General features: G+C 39.1%; 1 protein-coding gene and 1 long non-coding RNA gene across 9 annotated transcripts in view; both read right to left on the reverse strand.

Moving 5' to 3' along the window:
• The window catches only part of ASPH (aspartate beta-hydroxylase), a 223,330-nt gene that overhangs the window by 155,585 nt on the left and 46,108 nt on the right, over nt 1-21,637 (reverse strand). For 3 of the 8 annotated variants that reach the window (XM_019421263.2, XM_019421262.2, XM_019421264.2), the window contains 2 exons: nt 10,080-10,121; nt 6,327-7,852 (listed from right to left, as the gene is read on the reverse strand). The exons of the other annotated variants lie outside the window; for them this stretch is intronic. In XM_019421263.2, coding sequence (XP_019276808.1) covers nt 7,491-7,852; nt 10,080-10,121 — 404 coding nt within the window. In that variant the 3' untranslated portion in view covers nt 6,327-7,490. Of the gene's footprint in view, nt 1-6,326; nt 7,853-10,079; nt 10,122-21,637 lie in introns of those variants that run through there. 8 annotated transcript variants of the gene reach the window in all.
• LOC128775292 (uncharacterized) lies at nt 15,584-16,836 on the reverse strand. Its single transcript, XR_008419917.1, has 2 exons — nt 16,478-16,836; nt 15,584-15,853 (listed from the first exon to the last, which is right to left on the reverse strand). It is a non-coding gene; the product is annotated as an uncharacterized LOC128775292 (long non-coding RNA).

Below are 21,637 nucleotides of genomic sequence, written 5' to 3' on the forward strand. Positions count from 1 at the left end.
GCTAACAGTTTAAAACTTACTAAGTTGCATATGGCCTTCGTTCATTCATTCAACAATTATTTGGCACCTACTGATGCAAGGCACTGTTCTACAGAAAATGAGAACTGAAAAGCCCTACCTCTTACAGGGAGGGAACGATTTAAAAAATAAGAAACATGAAATATTTAGAACATATTAGATGGGGGAAGGCAGGGGGCAGGGAGTGCCAGGCCATCAGGGAGAGGAGGAAGGCTATCTCCAGCGAACTGATGAGGAAAGGACTCGTTGATAAAATGTGAACAGATTCCTGAAGGCAGCCAGGGACGTGGCCCTGTGACTCCCACTGGGGGAGAGTACTCCAGATGAGGCTCTGGACCAGCGAGTACAAATTCCTCAGCTGGGGGTGAGGGGTGTGTGTGCAAGATGCTGGCAGTGGGGAAGAGCCATGGGGCCCATGCAGCTAGAGAGGAGTGAGGGTGTGCGAATCCGAAAGGCCCTGGGGCCACCGGATCGTGGAGCTATTCACATTGACTGAAAACGAAGGATTCGTTTTTTGTGAAGAATTCTACACAAACCACTTCCTCGGCAAAATGTGGGAAAGAAAGAACCACAAATAGTGTTGTGCTTCATAGGACTTCAGGCACTTAGCCCATAAAAGCTAAGACATTTTAAAAAACTGGTTTATCGGGGTGCCTGGGTGGCTCAGTCGGTTGAGCGTCGGACTTCGGCTGAGGTCATGATCTCGCAGTTCGTGAGTTCGAGCCCCGCATCGGGCTCTGTGCTAACAGCTCAGAGCCTGGAGCCTTCTGATTCTGTCTCCCTCTCTCTCTGCCTCTCCCCCGCTCATGCTCTGTCTCTGTCTCAAAAATAAAGATAAACATTAAAAAAAATTTTTTTTTAATAAAAAAATAAAAAACTGATTTATCAATCTCTGGAGTATGATTCAGTAGTGCACAGACTGAAGGAAATTTTGGTCTCACCGACCCAGGTTACACCAGCTGCCGTTATTCAAGGGGAAGAGCTCAGAACTGCTGCTTCTTTAAACACGAGTAGGCTAATAGTATAAATCAATATATCCCAGGAATAATCCTAACAGGTACAGGAACATGAGAAATACTCCGGAAAATCAACAAGCCAGAAAGATGCACATACTGATTGACCGTGCTAATTGTCGCTGTTGCTCCTGGCTTCTGTAATCAGCAAACACAGATCTTAGCAGGCATCCCAACCTCAGCCCCATCAAAATTCTGACACTGCCAGAAACCAGAAGAGCTGCCCCACGATATACAGTAAGAGCCATTCCAGATTCAACGCATCTTCACACGACTCAAGATAGAGACAAGATTGCAGGGACAGGATGACCTACACCTCGAAAGAATAAAACTGCCGAAAGGGTTGCCAAGAGCCTGGGTTTCAGGGCCACTGAAGGGTCTCCACAAAGGCTGGAACGGAGTGGACTCACGTTAACACCTGCAACGCGAGATGGCCCCAGGAGCTCGGGTTTGTGAATCAAGAGGGCTGTCGCTTGTTTCCCCTGGAATCCCATCCTGGGCACATTCCCACCGACAGGACTGGGTTTCCCCAAGTGTGTAAAGGGAACACAACTACCTCCTCAGAAGGGTTTTAAGAATTAAAGGAGATAATTTAAAACCAGCAAATACACATACATTTTTTTCCACAAATTAATTTCTCCCTTCATTTCTTCTAAAAAAGTAAATTTACCGGGGTATCTGGGGGGCTCAGCCGGATAAGCATCTGACTCTCGATTCCGGCTTAGGTCTATGATCCCACGGTTTGTGGGTCAAGCCGCGCATCAGGTTACGTGCTATCAGCAGAGAGCCTGCTTGGGAGTCCCCCCCCACCCCGCCTCTGCCCCTCCTTTACACTCTCTCAAAAAATAAATAAACCAAAAAAAAAAAAAAAAAAAAAAGAAAGCGTATTTACCATCTTCCCTGCACACACGCACACAACATGAACACAGCCACCAGCAATTTCCAAGGTGGTTAAAGCCTACTGCAATTTACTGCAGAAATGCCTAAGTTTTTCTTTAAAAAAAATTTTTTTTAATATTAGTCACCAGTATATACAGATCTGAAATATTTTTAAATGATCTGTGTTTTAGATGCTCATCATCCAATAAACACACATTGAATGCCTGTTATTCTCAGCCACTACTCTGCTAGGTACTGGGCATAAATCAGGCTGGTAGAAAGCAAAATCCAGGAATGAAGTGAAGTAAGGAGCACGGCAAAGGGAAGACACACAGTCCCACCGCCTGGGAGGATCACAGAAGAAGTCAGTGTAGACGTGATGACTCAGCTGGATCCTGCAGCAGAGGTGGAAGGTGGCCTGCCACTGAGTCGGGAACACATTCTAGGTGAGGTGAAGAGCGGGAAGTGGTGGCGACAGCTGGCTCCGGCTGCACTATTTTCTTTCTCAGCCCCTTGTTTATTTCACGTTTCACCGCAGGGATGGCAGTCCCCTCGTCACCTGTATCCCTGGTGCCTGGCACAGCCTGCTATGCTGCAGGCACTCAGATTATTTGTTGAATGAATCAATAAATGCAAAAGAGAGATGACAGAGCACATGGCTATTTATACCATTGTCACAAGGGACACAAAAGCTTTGTATGTCTTCCTCTAACCTTTTGGGAAACAAGAGAAGTAATGCTTGAGGCCAAGGAAGAAGTAAATGACAGAACTCTATGAGGTACGGATGCTAATACAGAGTGATAAATACTCACAAAGTGAAATCAAATGAGGTATGAAATGAGAACAAAGAAAAGTAGGTAACTTCATGCTGTGCAGGGCTTACAAGATTGAAGCTTTTGTGACAACTGGTTTCTCTATGTAAAAATGATGTCCAAACAGGTAATAAACATCTAGGTCACGTGGTTTTATCTTCAGGCAAACAGAGGAGGAAGGACAAGAGGCTGGAGGCTGTCACTGGGTATTTTTTCAGATTACCCCAAACAAGATTTCCATGAGCAAAACGCTTACAGATCTGCTACACAACACCGCTCCCTTCAGTTTCCGAAGAACAAAAACTTTCTCTTCAGCTAGAACCTGGGGGAAATGAAATGCACAACGTGCCAGCTCTTTATGCATATGCAATACCAGCTAGTTCTCACAGCCACCTGAAGGAAAGGTTTTATCTTCAGTTCACAAATGAGGAAACCCAGTATTTCCAAGGTGCATTTTATAGTGAAACAATCCAAGTTATCGATCTGGAGAACTGTCACCAATGGAGAATTATTCCAGGAGAGGGGAATAGTGGAGGACAGAGGAGAAAGGAACCAAAGCCAGGAGATGTAGTCCAAGCCATCAGACCCATTTCACAGAAAATGACTCTACAGTTAAAACAGTTAAAATTGAAAATCATACTTGTGTATGACCTTTATCTGTTCTTTTAGTGGAAGTGCATATAGGGAGTCCTTATTATTCACATGATCACTATGAGACCCTGAAGGGACGGAGTTGTATGACTAAGGAGGTCATAACACTGTAAAATATTTCCTACGAATCAGTTACTTACAGAATTAATCCTCCTGGATTAATTCAATCATTCATGCTCATACCAATTTCTTTATCAATCTCTCCCTGACTGTGCAACGTTGAGAAGACAGTACATACACAATGCAAATCACCCACAAAGTAAAGCTGAAAATCTTGTAAAAAAAACTAGTCGGATTTCAAAAAGTTGGTTACAAATGATGTTAGCAAAAATGAAAATTCACACACAAAGTCCTTAACAAATGAGGCAGACATTATTGTGATGTCACAATACGTGAAGAAAAAAAATCAATGATGATAAAGTGTTTCAAAAAAAGGAATCTGAGTATTGAAGACTAAAAAAGATCCTTGGAATACTGATCGGCTCTCAAATATTTCTGTAAAACTGGCCATCTTTACCTTTATAGCGATTGTGACACTCACACGTGAAATACTATCATACGACGTTTGGAAAAATGTGCCAGGAATGTCATTTTTTGAAATTTGAAGTATCATCTCATAGTGTAATTTAAACAGAAATTTTGTTTGTGATATGACAAAATAAACTTACTTTCTTAGTATCTCACTTTCACTCTTCAGGGGTTCTTCTGGCTCCCAGGTACTTTACATTAGGAAATTTTTGTCCCTATGTTTAGGCGGCTTTTTAAAAAGGACAACCTTTCTAGCTTTAATTACCCTTAGATAATATGAAGCAACAGAAAATAGAAATAACTACACACCAAATTTTAAGATGAATGAAACTGAGAGTGCAAGCACCGTTTTAAGCCCATTAAAAGCTTCTCCCACATGAAAGTTTCAGGTGAATGGTGAGGGCCAATGCAGCTGGGTGAAGTGTGACCTCAGCTTCAGAAAATTCAGTTGCAGCCTTTATTTGCTGAACAAAAGGGAAGGAAAGAAAAAAGAGTAAAGAAAATAAATCCATCCCCAGCTCACAAAAGCTCTCGAAATATATTGAAATGTGTTCAGTAGAGACATTTCCATTTAATTCTTGAGCTGATACGCAAAGCAAAGCTATGGCAGAAGCAAGATATTTTTTTTTTTGTTAAAAAAATGTTTTTAAGTTTATTTATTTTTGACAGAGACAGGGTGCGAGCATGAGCTGGGGAGGGGCAGAGAGAGAGAGGGAGGCACAAAATCCGAAGCAGGCTCCAGGCTCCGAGCCGTCAGCACAGAGCCTGCCGCAAAGGCTCGAACTCATGAACCGTGAGATCATGACCTGGGCCAAAGTCAGACGCTTAACCGACTGAGCCACCCAGGCGCCCCAGACGCAAGATATTTCTAAGCACTTTACTGAAGAGCAACAGGTAACGTGAACACACTCATGTTGATTAGGTTATTCTAAGACTTTTTTCCCCACTCACGTTCTTAGACTTCAGCATTTATATACTTTATCCTGTATCACTTTTGTCCTTCAAAACCCAAGGTAGAAATTATTAGAATGCTCTCAGTAAATGCAAATGTAATGACCAGCCCTTCTCCAAGGAAGGGGAAAAAAAAACCAAAACACCAATCTGTAGAAAAATTAACACTTAAAATTTGGGACATAAATTTAAAAAATCAATCCATTTATCTTAGCAGCATGATCTAACATCAAGATATGTTTTTAAGATGGTGTAACCTTTATGTGTGTGATGAGTATCTGTTTTGCTTCTTGTTCTGCTCAGTGCGCAGTTGGAGTGTCCAGACACCCTCTATCCTGGGGGAAACATTTCATAGGGTTTCAGCAGGACCCAACCCAACCCCCAGCCACAGCTTTGTGCACAGGAGTCAGCCTGGGAGGACTAATCCCCGACTACAGGAATGGTCACAAACGGTCACCAGGTCTAACCAGGCCCGGCTGCAATTCTTCCGGACTTTCCTCCCAAGCCATTTCAGAAAACTTGCTCTCTGCACTAGGACCGCGCAACTAGAAAGATGCGTCTGGAGCTTTCTGAGGGCTGTCTTCTTCATCAAATTGTAGCTACTCTATATAAAGTCCAGGGGGGCGCCTGTATGGTTCAGTCGGTTAAACGTCCGACTTCAGCTCAGGTCATGATCTCTCAGTTTGTGAGTCTGAACCCCGCATCGGGCTCTGTGCTGACAGCTCAGAGCCTAGAGCCTGGTTCTGACTCTGTGTCTCCCTCTCTCTCTGCCCCTCCACCTCTCTCTCTCTCTCTCTCTCAAAAATAAATCAACATTAAAAAAAAATTAGAATAAAGTCCAGGAAAAGCATCAGCAGAGCTAAGACTCGAGACAAAAGCTAGGAAGCAACAGGTCTGATGATAGGTCCATATTTGGGATCTATTCACCTGAAGCCAGCCCCTGAATCCACCAACCAGATGAGTCATAAAATGCCCTGTGTGGCTTACAATGTTCCGGGAATCGATAAAAACAACGAAACCCTCACTACAATTTCTTTGGGCCGTAGTCCTTGAACAAGAAAATAATAGGACTGGATTAGCTACAGCAGGTATTCTCTAGGATTTCCCCCTCGCTGTGTACTTCTGTCAGTGGGAATTTCTGTCAACTAAATGTCCAAGTGGTTGATTTTAAGCAGGAAAGGTGCAAGTATACAAGAAAAAGGTGCACAGTATTTTTGGAAACACTTGCACTGATGCTTATTCATGTTTTATTTGAAATGTCTTCCATTAGGTCAAATTCTCTGGTTTTCAGCTCTTCATAGACAAAGTTGAAGAATTATTAAAAAAGAAAAATAAAACCTTTGTGGCAGCACTTTTGATTCTGTTACAACAAATCAGGTTGCTCTTCTCTAATTCATAACTGAATCTCACCAGCGGTTACAATTAAAGATTTAAGACTTCACGCACAGGACAGCACAAACCATTTGTAGAAATGTACTCTTACTGAAATTTCATTTTATTAAATATTTTCTGATTAACAAAGTTCTGACCTCTAGTTAGATCTCAAATTGGCAGCGCCTCACAAACGGTAAACAATGATACAATCAAACATGGAAAATGTATGCCGTGTTCCACCAAAATAACTATAAAACCGTGTGACATAAAATGAAAGTATATCCTAATTTGAAACACGTAGTCTTTTCGTAACTCTTCTGGGTCTGTAAAGATACCATAAATAAAAGCGCTCTAAAATTGGTCTTCTAAATCAAGTTCCTTCTTTTATTCACAAGTGTATCCAGAGTTCTTAGAGCAGTGTATGGGGCACACCGGAAGCACTAAGTATTGACTGGGTGACAAAAGAAGGCGGGCAGGACTGGCAGGAAGAGAAGAGGTTGAGGAGTGAGGAGGCACGGAGGGATGAGGGAGGCAGGAAAAGAGCCAAAAAAGACTGAGGAGGAGAGACCTGAAAGGAGGGAAAGGGGAGGAGAAGGGAAAGGAGAATCCAGGGAAGAGCCTGAGGAGGGGGCAGCCCCCCCGAAAACAGGGGGTGGGTGGGTGGGGGTGGGCGCCTGGGAAGAGGACTCGGGGGGTTGCCACAGGAGCCTGAGGGGAGGGGTGGAGAGGTCAGGAAGGAGAAAGGAAGTGGAGAAGGAGAAGGGCAGGTGAAGAAGAAAGGAAAACAGGGAAGCCAGAAGGGAAACGAGGAAAGAAGACAAAGAATGACGGGAGAAAAGAAGGAAGGGAGAAAAGATGCTCCTACCTGAGCATCTGTCATAACTGAAGGCCACTTGGCATGTATGTACTATGCAAAATCTTAACGTTCTTACTCAACTCCCATGAAAGTATTCAGTCGATTAATAAATTCACTACAATTCATATTATATACAATTTATCTGGATACATGATCAATAAATTAATAAAAACAGAAGCTATTACATCACATTTTTATTACACGGTTTTTACAAGCTTCATCTTTTAAATTGAGAAGCATGAGACAGTGTCTCTAAATTTCAAACAACTTCCTTACTGAGCACCAACAAATAAACTCAACGGCGATGGGACACATCTTCCCCAACCGGTGCAATACTAAATTTTCCAGGCCCTTTAGCAGCAAGTGACGATGAGATTGCCATTTCCTGGGATGATGACATTACAGCTCTTAGTTCTTCCTTTTCTGGTTATTTCCCTTTGCCAAGTGTGCATGTTTGCTAGAACTCCTACCTTCCTTCACGTCATCTTTGTCTCTGGATGCCATTTTACCAGAAGTATCCTTTATAGTTGTCGATTTTTTCCTACTTTCCTTGGCTTTAGCACTTTTGTCTAGGCCCACATTCTCCTTCTCTCTGGGCTTTTTACCCTTAGGAGACTCTTTCCTGGATATATCTGCATCGGTAATTTTCTTAGCCTTCCGGTCATCCTCCTTTTCTTTCTTCCCCTTTTTTCTCTCTTCGCTCTTACTCTCCTTCCTTGACTCGGGTTTCTCTTTTTCCTTCTTGGGCTCTTCTTTAGTGAGTTCTTTAACTTTCAGGTTTTCCAATCAAAGGAAAGAAAGTTTATTGAACGCATCTCTTAATTCACAAAACAGTAACTTAGTGCAAACGTATGCTCTTTATCTCTCCACACACATGAAATGTTCATTCAGAAAGTGCTTTAATCCTCTAGTTTTCAATCGGCTAAAAACAGATGCAAACCTCTACAAAGTATCCACTATCAAAAAAATGCCAGAAACTTGCCATCCTATTTTTCCAGTGGGAAGTTATGACTTAAGATAAGACTAACATGCAAGATTATTAAAATCGAGTCCATCCATAAAGGCAGTACTTTGCACAAAGGGTTAGCAACTCCCATTTCACAACTGTAATGACATAATTAAAGGAACACGGCAGCATTACAAAAAAAATGTCCGTAACGTGCAAGTATTCATACGAAGAGAATTTTAAAACTTTTAGTTCTAACAAAAAGTGATGCCCTTAAAATATTTGTGCTTACGAGCCTTGAAAATATAATGCACCAATGGAAAAAGTAAATGCCATTTAATTTTCTTAGCTAAGAAAAAAAACCCCATATTCATGAGTATGAAATTTTAAGTTCATCACTTACAGTGCTTAAAATGACAAGTAGAATTTTTCGCCTGCTTATATTCAACATTATGAGATCAGTATTCCTTTAAATATGTTTTCTTGTTAATCTATGTAAAGCTGCTCAAGCCAACATGTTGTCCATCCATGCTCACAGGCGAGAGAGCAAATAAATGGAACATACAGGTAATTCCAAATTTCATCTAAAACCAACCCGCTTTCACCCTGTTTTACATGAAGTGTAACAGAGCTGCTTCTCTCTCTCTCATTAGGAAATTTTAGCTTCTCACTCTCTCGTTAGGAAATCTTAAGAGAAGCAAGGTGCTTACTGTATTATACAGCATGTAAACAGAAACAAAGAAAATGAAAGATTTCCTTTAATAAGATGTGGAGATGTTTTTGCCCATCAAAATTCACATAGCACAAAATGTTACTCAATTCTTCCTGAAAATCTTGTCAAAACCTTCTAAAAATACAGAATAACATTCATAAAGAATCAACTGTCCAAATCCTCACCTACTTCAACGCTGTTTGTAGAGTAACAGACATAATGTCACTGCACGAACACACGTGCACTGCTCTCAGATCTGGTTCTGCACTTGTTACAGCATTAAATCCTTACTGCTGGATTTGCCTCTTCAGTTCGAGAAGTACAAACTATACTTTACTGGGTACTTATTTCCTAATTACTGACATAAGAATAAAATGGCAATAATTTTTCTCTTCCTGGGAATTATTCAGGTGGAATACGAAGTGAAAAACGTTTCAAATTCCCTAATCTTAAAATTAAAATACAAACTGCAAAACCCTGCAAGTCACATAGTCAAAGTCTCACCTGTTAATGTTTTACCAAAAAACAAAAAAACAAACTAAAAACACTAGAGGCCAAGCACTCGAACATGAAAGAATATTGCAAGTTTGTAAAGGAAAACCATGCACTGCTCCCATGCCCCTGTCCTTAAAGGACATATATGTCCTATATTTATATTTACTTTTGTGTTTATATTTATATTTACATTTATTATTTATATTCATATATATTTATATGTGAACAAGAGAAACCACAGGGATATAAATAAAATCAGGCTGTAATAATAAGCTGTTAGCCTACATATAATGGTTGGCAAGTCTACTAATTTTTAAGGAATTAAAATATGAAAAGACAACAAATTCTATAGCAATGAAATACAGACCTCCAGATTATAAATCTATGTTTTCATTTCATTGAAAACTAGAAGTTTGCTCACACTCTCTCTGATTATGCTCTAAGATACAATGTCATCCGAGCTTTTGAAGAAATGAAATCCATCAGTGGAGAATTCACCTTTTTTCCCAGAAGTCATTAAAAAATTCAAACTAACAAAGGTTTTAGATTACACGATAGCAAGTACAGAAGTAAGTTTATATGTAAGAGAACAATATGATATCATCATGTTTTTAACATCAAGTCTGTTATAAAAGTCTTGATAAAGTAATGAAGGAAATTACTTAAAATTATAGGCTTGAGGCAAAAAAATTCTTTAATGATGCCTTAATAAAACTACTTACGACCAAAGGTGCAACGCAAACCAAAAAGCATTAGTAGCCGCAGTAACATATCTAGAAAATGTCATGCATCTTCAAGCATTAAACTTGATTCACTCAAGGCTAATTTGAAAAACAGAAAATACCTTTAGCCTTAGTTTTTCTCTTGGCTACCCCACCAGGTCCTTCTGTTGGTATTTACAAGATGAAAATAGGTTATAAACAGAAAATATTAAGGGAATTAAAAACTAAGTATCTTTAAAAACTAAGCAAATAAATATAGTCAAAATCAATGCCTCTATTAAACAAATTAAGTTAAACTTACCATTCAAAAAACATACTCCTTCAACATATATATATATACATATATATATATATACACACACACATACATATATATATACATTTCATACATAAAACCTTACTTTCACTATAGCAAAAATGCATTATAATCAGCCTGTAATTCAGTCAACTTCATGACTTATCTTGGACATGAAAGGATTTGGGGCTTCAGAAATACTTAATTTCCTCTGGAAATGGCATTTCCCTCTCTGGTGTGGCTGCACAGCCAGGGCCTTGTGCTTAGCATGACACACGAACAGACCAGGGAACTTTACTCTCCTACTCAATCATCACTGCCATGCAAAAAAAGGACAGCATATTTTGACAGGACTCTAATCATTGTTTTTTTTCCTCCAAAGTTTCAAACTTCCTTTATAAGAAATTACACAAGCAAGAATTACACTGTCATACTGGTGTATCCTTCTACTCTTCATTTTAAAATTTGCAATGCCTTTCTATTTCTTATCTTGGCAAATAAAAGCTGTGATAATAGGTTTACCCTCTAACAAACATCAATACTACATACCTCTCAGTACACTGTCATTCTAACCAGCCTGTATTCGGCATCCTGGGCAACTGATGTTCTCAGTTCTATCCCCCCATCACATAAATGCTATTTTATACTCATGTATCAGCAAACTTTCCAAGGTGGCATTCCAAGTTGCCAACACACTTCCTAGGCTTAGAGTGGGAGGTGTGGTGATTACCGGTAACCGCCGGTGGGGGCGGCACCATGCACGAACCGTCACTCAGCAGTGAAGGGCTACGGTTGTATAAGAAAAGCCCCCAAGCAGAACCTACTCTCTGTTTCTCAAAACCCTAATCACACTCCCATTTTCAGTATGAGACGTTTTCACTCCTATTCTGTTATACTGTTCAAATCACCCTCCATGCCTAAATTCCTTTCCTCTTTCTCTACCCATCACCATTTGCTTCCATCAAATGAAATAGTCCATTTGAGAATGGCAATTTATTTTGGTTGAAATGTTATTATCAACAGATGATAGCTATACTTGTGGTGAGCACAGCATAACATGCAGACTTGTCAAAACACTATGTTGTACATGTGATATCAATGTAATATTGTGTGTCAACTATGCTTCAGTTAAAATAAAAAAAAATATCATCATCATTATTCTGGGGGGAAAAGTATTAGTGTATGCCTTACTATTGACTACACATAAAAAGAAATGTAAATTAACTGTTCCATATGGCTATCTATATCTGTCCAATTACTTATACACATACAGAACCATAACTAATGTGTGTGTGTGTGTGTGTGTGTGTGTGTGTGTGTGTGTGTGTGTGTGAGAGAGAGAGAGAGAGAGAGAGAGAGAGAGAGAGAGGGAGAGGGAGAGGGAGAGGGAGAGGGAGAGGGAGAGGGAGAGGGAGAGGGAGACGGAGACGGAGAGGGAGACGGAGGGAGGGAGGAGGAGGGGAGGCAATCATTTTTCACAGATAAAAGTTGACTCTTCTCTAAACTCTATTAAAAACAGCACACGATGGGGCGCCTGGGTGGCTTGGTCGGTTAAGCGTCCGACTTCAGCTCAGGTCATGATCTCATGGTCCGTGAGTTCGAGCCCCGCATCGGGCTCTGTGCTGACAGCTCAGAGCCTGGAGCCTGTTTCCAATTCTGTGTCTCCCTCTCTCTCTGCCCCTCCCCTGTTCATGCTCTGTCTCGCTCTGTCTCAAAAATAAATAAACGTTAAAAAAAATTAAAAAACAAAACAAAACAAAACAAAACAACAGCACACGACCCTGTAATACTGAATGCCATCTTGGACCACTCCCCACTAAAGTTTATTTCAGAATGAAATAACAAACTTGTACTTGTAATACCAACTTTTAAATGAGCATCATCCAATGTGCAAAAGAAATGAACATAAAACATCAAAATGCATGTTTAATGCTGTTCATGTCCCTCTCCTGACTCCTGCATGTTCTCTCAAATGCATGCCCAGATTTTCCTGTTAAAAAGCTGAGAGGGTTAAGAAGCAGACTCCCCAACTGCCCAACCCCACTGTTAATGATACAGTCAAAAGAGCTATATGGATAAAAAAGCTAGAGTTAATGTCTGACATTAATAAAATATTAGATTAGCATTAGATTAGTGAAACAGGAAAAAGTAATGGGTGCTTTATTTAAAACTTTTCCAGTTTGGGCACAAATCCTTAAAGTGATATATATACAATGTGCAATGCACTATACAAAATGCCAAAGCATCAACTCTAGCTACCTTCTCTGAACTTAAAGTATAGTCGATAATTTTTCAATTATTTTTGACATGATAATGACTGAGCTAAGAATTTAAACCACAATTATCATATTCAGTCTCAGAAAGCAAGGGTTTAGGCATGAGAGAAAGCACAGCACCAAGAAAATACGATGCTAACAGAAGAGCCCTTACGAAAAGAAGAAATGAGAGAAGAGTCAAGAAAATGAAGGGTTCTTCAAGTCGAATGTGCAGTTTTAGGAAGGAAGGTATACACAAAGGTTTAGGATGAGGACATAACTTAATTATATTAGTTATTAAATGTTCCATAAGGTTCTTCAGATTACAGTTTTACAAGCAGAAGAGGTGATCACATTATAATGAGAAAACGTAGGTGGAAAAAAGGTGACCAAAAACCCAAGGTGCTTATCCCCCCCACCCCCCCACCCCCCCGCCGACCACCTTCTTCTCAGAAGAAAAATGATCATATGTGGACTTTCCTAAGGTTCCTAGGGAGCAGAAAGGATCAAGTATTTGTAAGATTTCAGTGTGTTTGAATGTTTGATGGCTAGTCCTCTAGTGTAAAGGAAAGGCATGCCTATAGGAAAGAGAAACGGACCTAGCAAGAGGGGAGAAATTATAATGAGGCCAGAAGATGCAGGGGTTGCTACAGGGAAAGAGTCAACTCTGGAAACCAGAAGACGCAACACCTGCAAAAATGACCAATGAGAAGAAACGATGAAGAAAATTGTGAGAATAAAGAAATGCTATAACATGTAGAGACATGAAGACAACAGAAGGCAAGACAAAGATGACCGTCTTGGTAAAGGGAAAGCAAATTCATCTTTATGGAAGAAAAACAGTGACTCCAGAAGATGGAAGAGCATGTGGAAGGTTCTGGATACCTACTAAAAGAGGAACTGTTGATGACAGTGAGCACCTCACATAGGCTCAGTTCAGGGAAATTTAGATAGACCTTTTTCCATAAATGACACGAAGCTCAGTGGTGAAGGGGTTAGTGGTGATCCAGGACGAGCATATAGAGTGGGGGAAAAAAAAACAAAACACCTTTGGAAACATTACAGAAGTGGCTCCAGAGAAAACCACAGGCAAGTACATAAGACTTTGTTTTTAAATAATTCCTAAGTATAGACAGAATTACATTCTTATTTGTAACTGTGGTTGATGTGGACTCCCTTTAGCATCAAAACATCAACAAGCATGCCCTATTTTTCTTCTTTTCTCTCCTTACTACCATAGCCAATAACCAAGGACAAAAAAAAAAAAAAAAAAAAAGGAACAATTTTATCAATCAAATTCATGACAATATAACTCCTTTAAAAAAGTTTCCAAGTAGTATAAAGAAAATTCTATCAATTGGAGCCTGAAAAGGAAGCATTCTGGTATTCTCATTCTGGTAACTCATTTGGATGAAAATTGGTTTTGTTGATAGAATACATTCCAAATGAAAGCAGTCATCAAAAAAGCATCAGGATGTGGTTGTAGTAAAAGAAAATGGCAAAGAATAAATAATCACCATGTTCTTTACTTCCTTTTGCCTTTACGGTTACTGTGATGTTTTCTTTTTAATCTTTTTTAACGTTTATTTATTTTTGAGAGAGAGAGAGAGAGACAAAGCACAAGCGGGGGAGGGGCAGAGAGAGAAGGAGACACAGAATCTGAAGTAGGCTCCAGGCTCTGAGCTGTCAGCGCAGAACCTGATGCAGGGCATGAACTCAGAGACTGCGAGATCATGACCTGAGCTGAAGTCAGACACTTAACTGACTGAGCTACCCAGGCGCTCCTAAAAGTCTGACGGTTTTCAAGGTAATTACTGTAAATAGCTCTGTTAACTATTTGAGAATTTTTGAACAGAAAGTTTTGAAAAGCAGGTCTTATGTTCTTTCCTTAGAACATGAGTTGCCTAAAAGTAATTAATGTTATTTTGGCAACTGCCTCAGAGCCACTATCCCACACACATTTTCAAGATGAAATGTTCTGTATCAAATTAACATGCTGAATCATTAAGCCAATGGTTGGTTCCACCACATGCAACAGACATAATTTTAGAAGACTGGCTCCATTACAGAAACCCAAGTAGCTACTACAGGTTTTTGGAGACATGGCCATACACTTGGTAGGCTGAGAATCGCTTTGTACTTGGGTCTCTTCAGCCACTCCCACAGCCCCTGGTGAGACCTGTGAATCACCCCGAGCTTTAGTTTTTCATCTTCCTCCTCCCCATACCAAAACATCACAATTTATTTCAACGCTGACCACAGAGAGAGAGGAAAAAAAAAAAAAAAAAAAAGGGCCCAAATGCCTAAGTTCTCTGAGCTATGCAGACTGTTGCTCTAGAATGGATGCCTACCTAGTTCAGCTAATGCCAGGACACTACACCAATTTCTTTTCTATTTTCAAATAGATGTCATAACAGTATTATCACAGGCATTTTTGAAAAAAGCAAGCTACAAACCTTCCAATGCTCTGTGTTAAGCGGGGAAGGGAAGATCAGAACAGAAGAGAACGGAATGACTAAAAGTTTAGGAAGGGATTATATCCAGAGGCAGAAAGTCTGAATGAAGATGCAAACTCAAAACCAAACTTATGGGAAAGCTCACCTTAGACCTCAGTTAGCACAGGTTTACTGTATGGAATTCAAAATGGCACTTCTCTTGGGGGAAAAAAAAGAGTCCAATAATCTTTTCACTTATTTAAGCTGGCTTCGGAAAAAGAAAAAAAAAACAAAAAACAAAACACCTCAGTATTTCGTTATGCAATGTGTAACTCTTGAGGTTATCACTCATCAAGACTAATAACCCCAGTAAATATTTAATAAATGTCATACGTTGGGTTCAGCTTTGAAGAGGGATTCAAACGAAGCCTACGACCTGGTTCCTAACTTTAAGGAGCTCACAATCTAGTTAATATCTATTCCTATGTATTACTTGGTTATGCAACTAACAACAAGTATCAGAGGCACAGAATTTGGCATACAATTCTATCAGTCGACTTGTATAATAAAGTCTGAGTCAGTGAATTTCATGAAAATGCTCCAAATATGCGTTGTAATCAAAGAAAATTCCACAGCCCAAATCACAGAGAACTATTTATTTCACAGACCAGGATCTCATTTAGAAAGGATCATGAATATCAATCACCAAAAGGCGCAACTACCAAGTGATCACTCAAATTAAGAATAACTGCCAATGCCTTTAGCTGCTTTTGAGAATTCTCCAAAGCTTTATCAGGGTAGAAAGGAAACATTGTATTCAAACTGTAAGTAAGTACGTACACACCAGAACTCAAGCAGAGAAGTTTTGCTTACATGTCTGGATACAGCTCTATGAGGCAGGTGGGGAATTCCTAGAATAAAGAATCGAGTACAAGATGAAAAAGCACCACCACCCAGCATTCCATTATGTCTGGGGCATCTACCTGATTCTCCCAGGCAGGCAGCTGGCAGCTAGGCTTTAGGGATTTAACAAGACCAGCACCCACAAGATAGTTCTCCAACTGCCTTACGCCCCACCACTCACGTCCCAGAGAAAACTGGGACTGAAAGAAGCTACAATGCAGAAACGAAACCCCCAGAGTGCCACTGCTTGGTTTTTAAGCCAAACACCAGAGAACCCGACTCTGCAGTTCTAAGGACACAAGGCTACATCTGAACACAGAGCACATTCCGCGACGTTCCTCTGGTTGTTCAAACTGAGAAAAACAGAGTAAATACAATACAACTTAAAATTGCATGACTACAAATAAAGATTCCAATGTACAGAATACAATTTTGCCTTTTTAAGTAAGTCCCTAAGCTTAAAACACATAAAGCTAGGAAAATATTTATACTATGAATTAAAAAATTATACAATAAATCCTTAGAAAAATTAAAATTTATAACAAATACAATACAAAAAATTAAGTGAAGTAATTTTGATCAGCTTCAAAATACGCTACACTTGTTTTGCAAACAACTTTATTTTTTCTCACCAAAACAAGCCTTAGCCACAAGTTGAAGGAAGTCACAGAAGTCAGGGGTTCGCCAGCTCCCTAGGTTTTACCTTGATCAGAGACTTTTCAAAAGGGGTGACTAGACAGGGTACTGGCAAAATAGAAAATTATTACCTCACTTATTTTTCACTTACAAAGATAAAGCATAATTAATTTCTGTACATAAAACGTGCATTAGTATCATTATCACGGCACAAAAAAAAAAAAAAAAAAAAAAGGAGCCTGATGAGAAATTAATGATTCCAAACATTTTTAACACACAAATTTAATTAATTTACTTCTCAAACTAATCACACATCTTCTAGAGTTAGTAGTAATGAACACTGAAACATGACTGCTCTAAAAAATACATCTTAGATGTCTGGCTACATGAATTTCATTGAGCATGAGGCATAAGATTATTTCGAATTTAAACCTAATGAACTTTGACATTTCACAGTACTCAAATCCGAAGTGGAAGACACAATCAAAATGGACAAAGACTGCGTAAACTTTCAAAAAGAACATTATTAAGATCACACTCGTGTGTTCCAGGATATTAACATTTCAAAATCAGAAAATTTCCACTGTCAGAACCATTAACAAAATCATATTCCCTGAATAATTAGGGAAGGACAGACTAGAGTTTTAATAGCCACGTAAGCTTCAGGAGATCACTGTCCCATGTACAACATGCACATCCACATGCAAAAGTAGCCTTAAAATAATGCTTTTTAAGATTAGCAAGTTGCAGTTTTTTTCTGACACATGTGAGTGGTGGGTAAAGGGGAAGCTGATGTGCTTCCTGTGTTCTGATTTCATACTTTTACGTTCCGGCCATTGCTGAGCTGAGCTGCATACTTATAAATACCTAAATAGCCTCCAACTGTGATTTCCAGCTGAGAAACCAAATTTGTCACATTCCCCTCTGGAAAAAAAATGGGTGACTTATCTATCTTACCAAAAGCAATTTGGTTAAATACAAAAAAAAAAAAAAAAAAAAAGGAATGAATATTTGAAAAGGAGAAATTACTATAGCTACATAAAGGTTCAAAAATAGAAACATATTCAAATTTTAAGCTCAATGAGTAATCAAAGCTAAGTTTCACAGAGAGCTAAGCTCAAAGAGATTTAAACACATGAAACACCACTCCCTAAAAGGTAACAGAAACCAGAGGTCCTAATTGCTTTCAAGCAGTAAGGATACACATAAAGTCTCATTTTATGAAATGCAGCTCATATACAATTAATACAATTGCTTTTACTATTACTGAAGCAAATTCATTTTAAATAAACTGATTCAAAAATGTTTTCAAGGTTTTCTAATGGCAAAAAAAATCATTCTCCTGAAAAGAATGACCACTTTAGTAAATTTAATTTATAAATCTAAAAATCATATCTTACCTAAGCCGAAGTTGATAGTCACTTAATAAGGAAATACAGGGAAAAAAATGGAAAAAGACTTATTTAGGATGAATAGTTTTAATATGTACAACATTATTTAAGATACATATTCACATTTTCCCTCTTGTGTGGTAATATGCCTACTTAAAAAAAATACAAATTTCTTTCTCTGGATGTAATTTGGAAATAAAATTAAAAATAAATTTTGCTTTTGTACAGAAATATTCAGACATACTGCTATCTGAATACAGTAATTTCACTACCCTAAGGCAAAAACATGGGCTTATTTTCAAATTATTTTAAAAGCACCGTTAATACAGAATTTTACACTGAAATTTGTATTATCCTATCTGACAAATCAGTTCACCTAAACAAATTACAATAAAGAAAATCAGCTTTTTAAAGAACCATCACTTTACGCACCAGTCATATTAAAGAACAGAGAAGCATTTAATGTATGAATCATGCCAGAAACATTTTGATAATCAAGTGAATTATAATCATCTCCATTAATAGTGTGTTAGAAAGACAAGCATCAAGGGTTAATCACAACACAATTTGCCATTAAGCCTTCTCAATTTAGTTCAGTGAATACATAAGTTGCAACAAAACGATACAGAAACCAATTATACCACCAAGAACAACATCGTCAACGCGCTTTGTAGACTACTACAAGAACGAGGGGTGCCACTTTCTCCTCTAGAGGTGGGGGAGCCGAGCAAGGGACTAGCTAGGAGCTGTACTGGGGAGAGAGATCACGTGGTTGCCTTTTACTGTTTGATCACAGCTGCCCCACTGCGCGTTAAGCCCTGGGTGAGCAAAGGAAAGAAAGAAACAGGAGACTGCTTCGGGTTTTCATAAGCCAATGACTTCAGTCCCTGAATCAAAGTTACTGGTTATGTAAATCCAAAATGACACAAGTCTTGCCCTGAACCCCTTCGTTCTGTGACGTACCATCAACACCATCTGCGGTTTCGCTTTCTTCTTCTTCTTCTTCTAGCATTTCAAAAGGAGTCATTATATCATAGAGAAATGAGAGGAAACCATAAAACCAATCTGAACTCTCCTCTGCTAAAATATTAAGGACTTCCTCAAGAGAATCAATATTTTCATTACTGCCATCTTTGGTCAGGCCTACATAAGAATAAAGGAAGAGAGAAAGAGAAAATAAGGAGAGCAGTTAGGTGGAAAAAAGAAGTTGAGGAAGAGCGATCTCAAAAAGGATGTGCATCATGGTCACAGAAGTTTACGGAAAAGGTATTTTGGAAACTAAAGAGGCTGATTAAGATGCACACCTTACAATCAACTCTCAATCATATGTACCACAGGAAAGGTCCAATTCGACCAGTCCTCGCCATTCCTACCAGCCCCTAACCAGGTTTGCCTTTGTCTCAGTAGAGAATCTAGAGCCCCAAAACACAAAATTGCATCAGCCAAAATCGATTGATTAATGTCAGTGGAAGAACGAATGAAAGTACTATGAGGGTAAAAAGATAGATACTTCTGACCAACCTCCACATTTGCTGAGTTACCAACCAGATATTATCGAGAGTTGATTATACAAGCACTTACATATATCGGTACATATTCATTGGAAGAAAATAAAAAGGTTCATTTCCTCACACTTTTCCCCTTGGACCCAGAGTTAACTTTAGAAACTCTGGAATTACATGACTCCCAAGATTACTGTCGATAGCATCCGCGGATAGACGTGTAAATGTATTCAAATTATATCAGATAATCAACTTGAAGTTTAACACAGTAAGATGTTAGCTGTAATTTACAGTGTTCTGGCTACTGACTCATGGTCCTGTAATTCTGACCAAGGGTAAGAGTCAGTTATTAATAATAATTCACTCTGCTTACCAATATTAAATTTGATCCAGGTCCAGTCAGTCATTTGCTAATAAGAATAGTCCAAGGTTCTCTTTCCATACGCCTAAGAAATAAGCTTCTACTGCAAAGACCCTGGCTCTTGTTTTTGTTGTTGTTGTTGTTGTTGTTTAGACCCTGGCTCCTGTTTTTGTTGTTGTTGTTGTTTTGTTCCGTTTAAGTATTAGTCCCAAAACAGGCCATCGAAATGGAAAGAAAGCAAAGTATATATTTATATCATAGGTTTTTCCTGTGAAGAACTGGCTTTGGGTAAGAAACATCTCTGGACCCAGTAAATATAAAAATCCACCAATACTGAAAAAATGTGAACATCCATGACTTTGGAGCTTTTCAGATTCTAACCACCTCATTGAGTAGGTCAGGCTTGGACAACTCAAACTTTCTCCATGTGGCATAACCGCCAGCAATCAATATTGGCAGCTAAGCCACAACAATAAGACACCTAGTATAAATATTAAAGTATACAGTGTATTTCCCCCACTCTGGTCCACAGAAGAGCTACATCATATCATTCTTTGTGTATGGGGGGTAGGAGAAAACAAATTGCAGTATTCTGGTATTTAAACTACTCGTTGGTACAACTAGAATGTTTTCCACTGAACTTAACAGTTGACAAGGGCTATGAACCGAGGAGGTCTGTATGTCCCATTCAAATCTCTGTGGGAGTAACATTGTTTCTTCTTCCTGCCTTAAAACACTATAGCTGTATAGTCACAAGAACCATGTTTCTTTTTCTCCATTTTCAAATACTAGTACTTCCAAGTATCAAATATAAATTATAAAACTTTACTACCCTTCAGTATGACAGGCTGAAGTGTTCAACAAATATGCAGAAGTATCTGGACAAAACTATGACTCAAGTATGCAACCTTCCTGCGGTTCTTAAGACAAAAATACTACTTCAAGGAGAAAAAGGGAAATATTCTGGGGATATAATTCCTCAGCCTCTGAGAGCAGGCCTCAACCCAAGGGCGGAGGCGAATGCCTTGGAGTGGACAAGATCCAGTTCACTCATGGATGCATCCGGTCTACAAAAGCTTATCCAGGCTCTAGAATTGTTGACGGTGTTCCTTTTTGTTCTCCAGCCATGCCTGATGTGGTGCCAGCTAGGTGCTCGTCACGGACAAAAGGACAATCGCGTAATCCTTAGATTGTGTTACTCTACGATGATGCTACTCTAGGCATTTAGTCCTTGGATCACTTTCCTGTTAATTTTATTCAGGAAACAAGTCTTCAAAGAACACAATGTCCAACAATGTAGTTTTCAATAATCCAAACCATTATCAAAGATACGTTATTTTAAGTAATTTGGCCACAGAAGTAGGAAGTATGTAAACAGGCTGAATATTTTCGAAGTATATCATAAGGGCCATGGCCAGAAACAATGAAGTGAAATTAATGATGGCTGTTCAGAATATCTTGATTTACCCACACATATTTCATTCTCTCTTTATATTCCACAAGAAAAACCAAATCTTAAAATGTGAAATGTAAATATGAATGGGTACATTTCCTCAAACTGATAACATTTAGATACATGCAGATTTAAGAGTGCAGAAATAAATACTTATGAAAGAAAGGCCAACCCTACGAAAGTTCAGCATATCTCAACTGTTACTATATCTACAAGCCAAGCTCTCCCTTATCTCCAGCTTCCTACCTACGTCTGTCCCTCTGGTTTCCCTGTGCCTTAATCCAAAGCCCATACCTTGAGCAGTCTCTCCAGTGAGAATGCACCCAATAAGTCTGGTTTATTTTGGGATACACACTCACTGAATTTGCTCCCCCCACCCCAATACCTTTCCCTGAACATACAGAGCCCATTAATGACTCCGTAACCAAAGAATTCACCAGGCTCTCGTT

Source organism: Panthera pardus, unplaced genomic scaffold, assembly GCF_024362965.1.
Source record: "Panthera pardus isolate Hobbes unplaced genomic scaffold, ASM2436296v1 HiC_scaffold_7, whole genome shotgun sequence".
Lineage (NCBI taxonomy): Eukaryota > Metazoa > Chordata > Mammalia > Carnivora > Felidae > Panthera > Panthera pardus.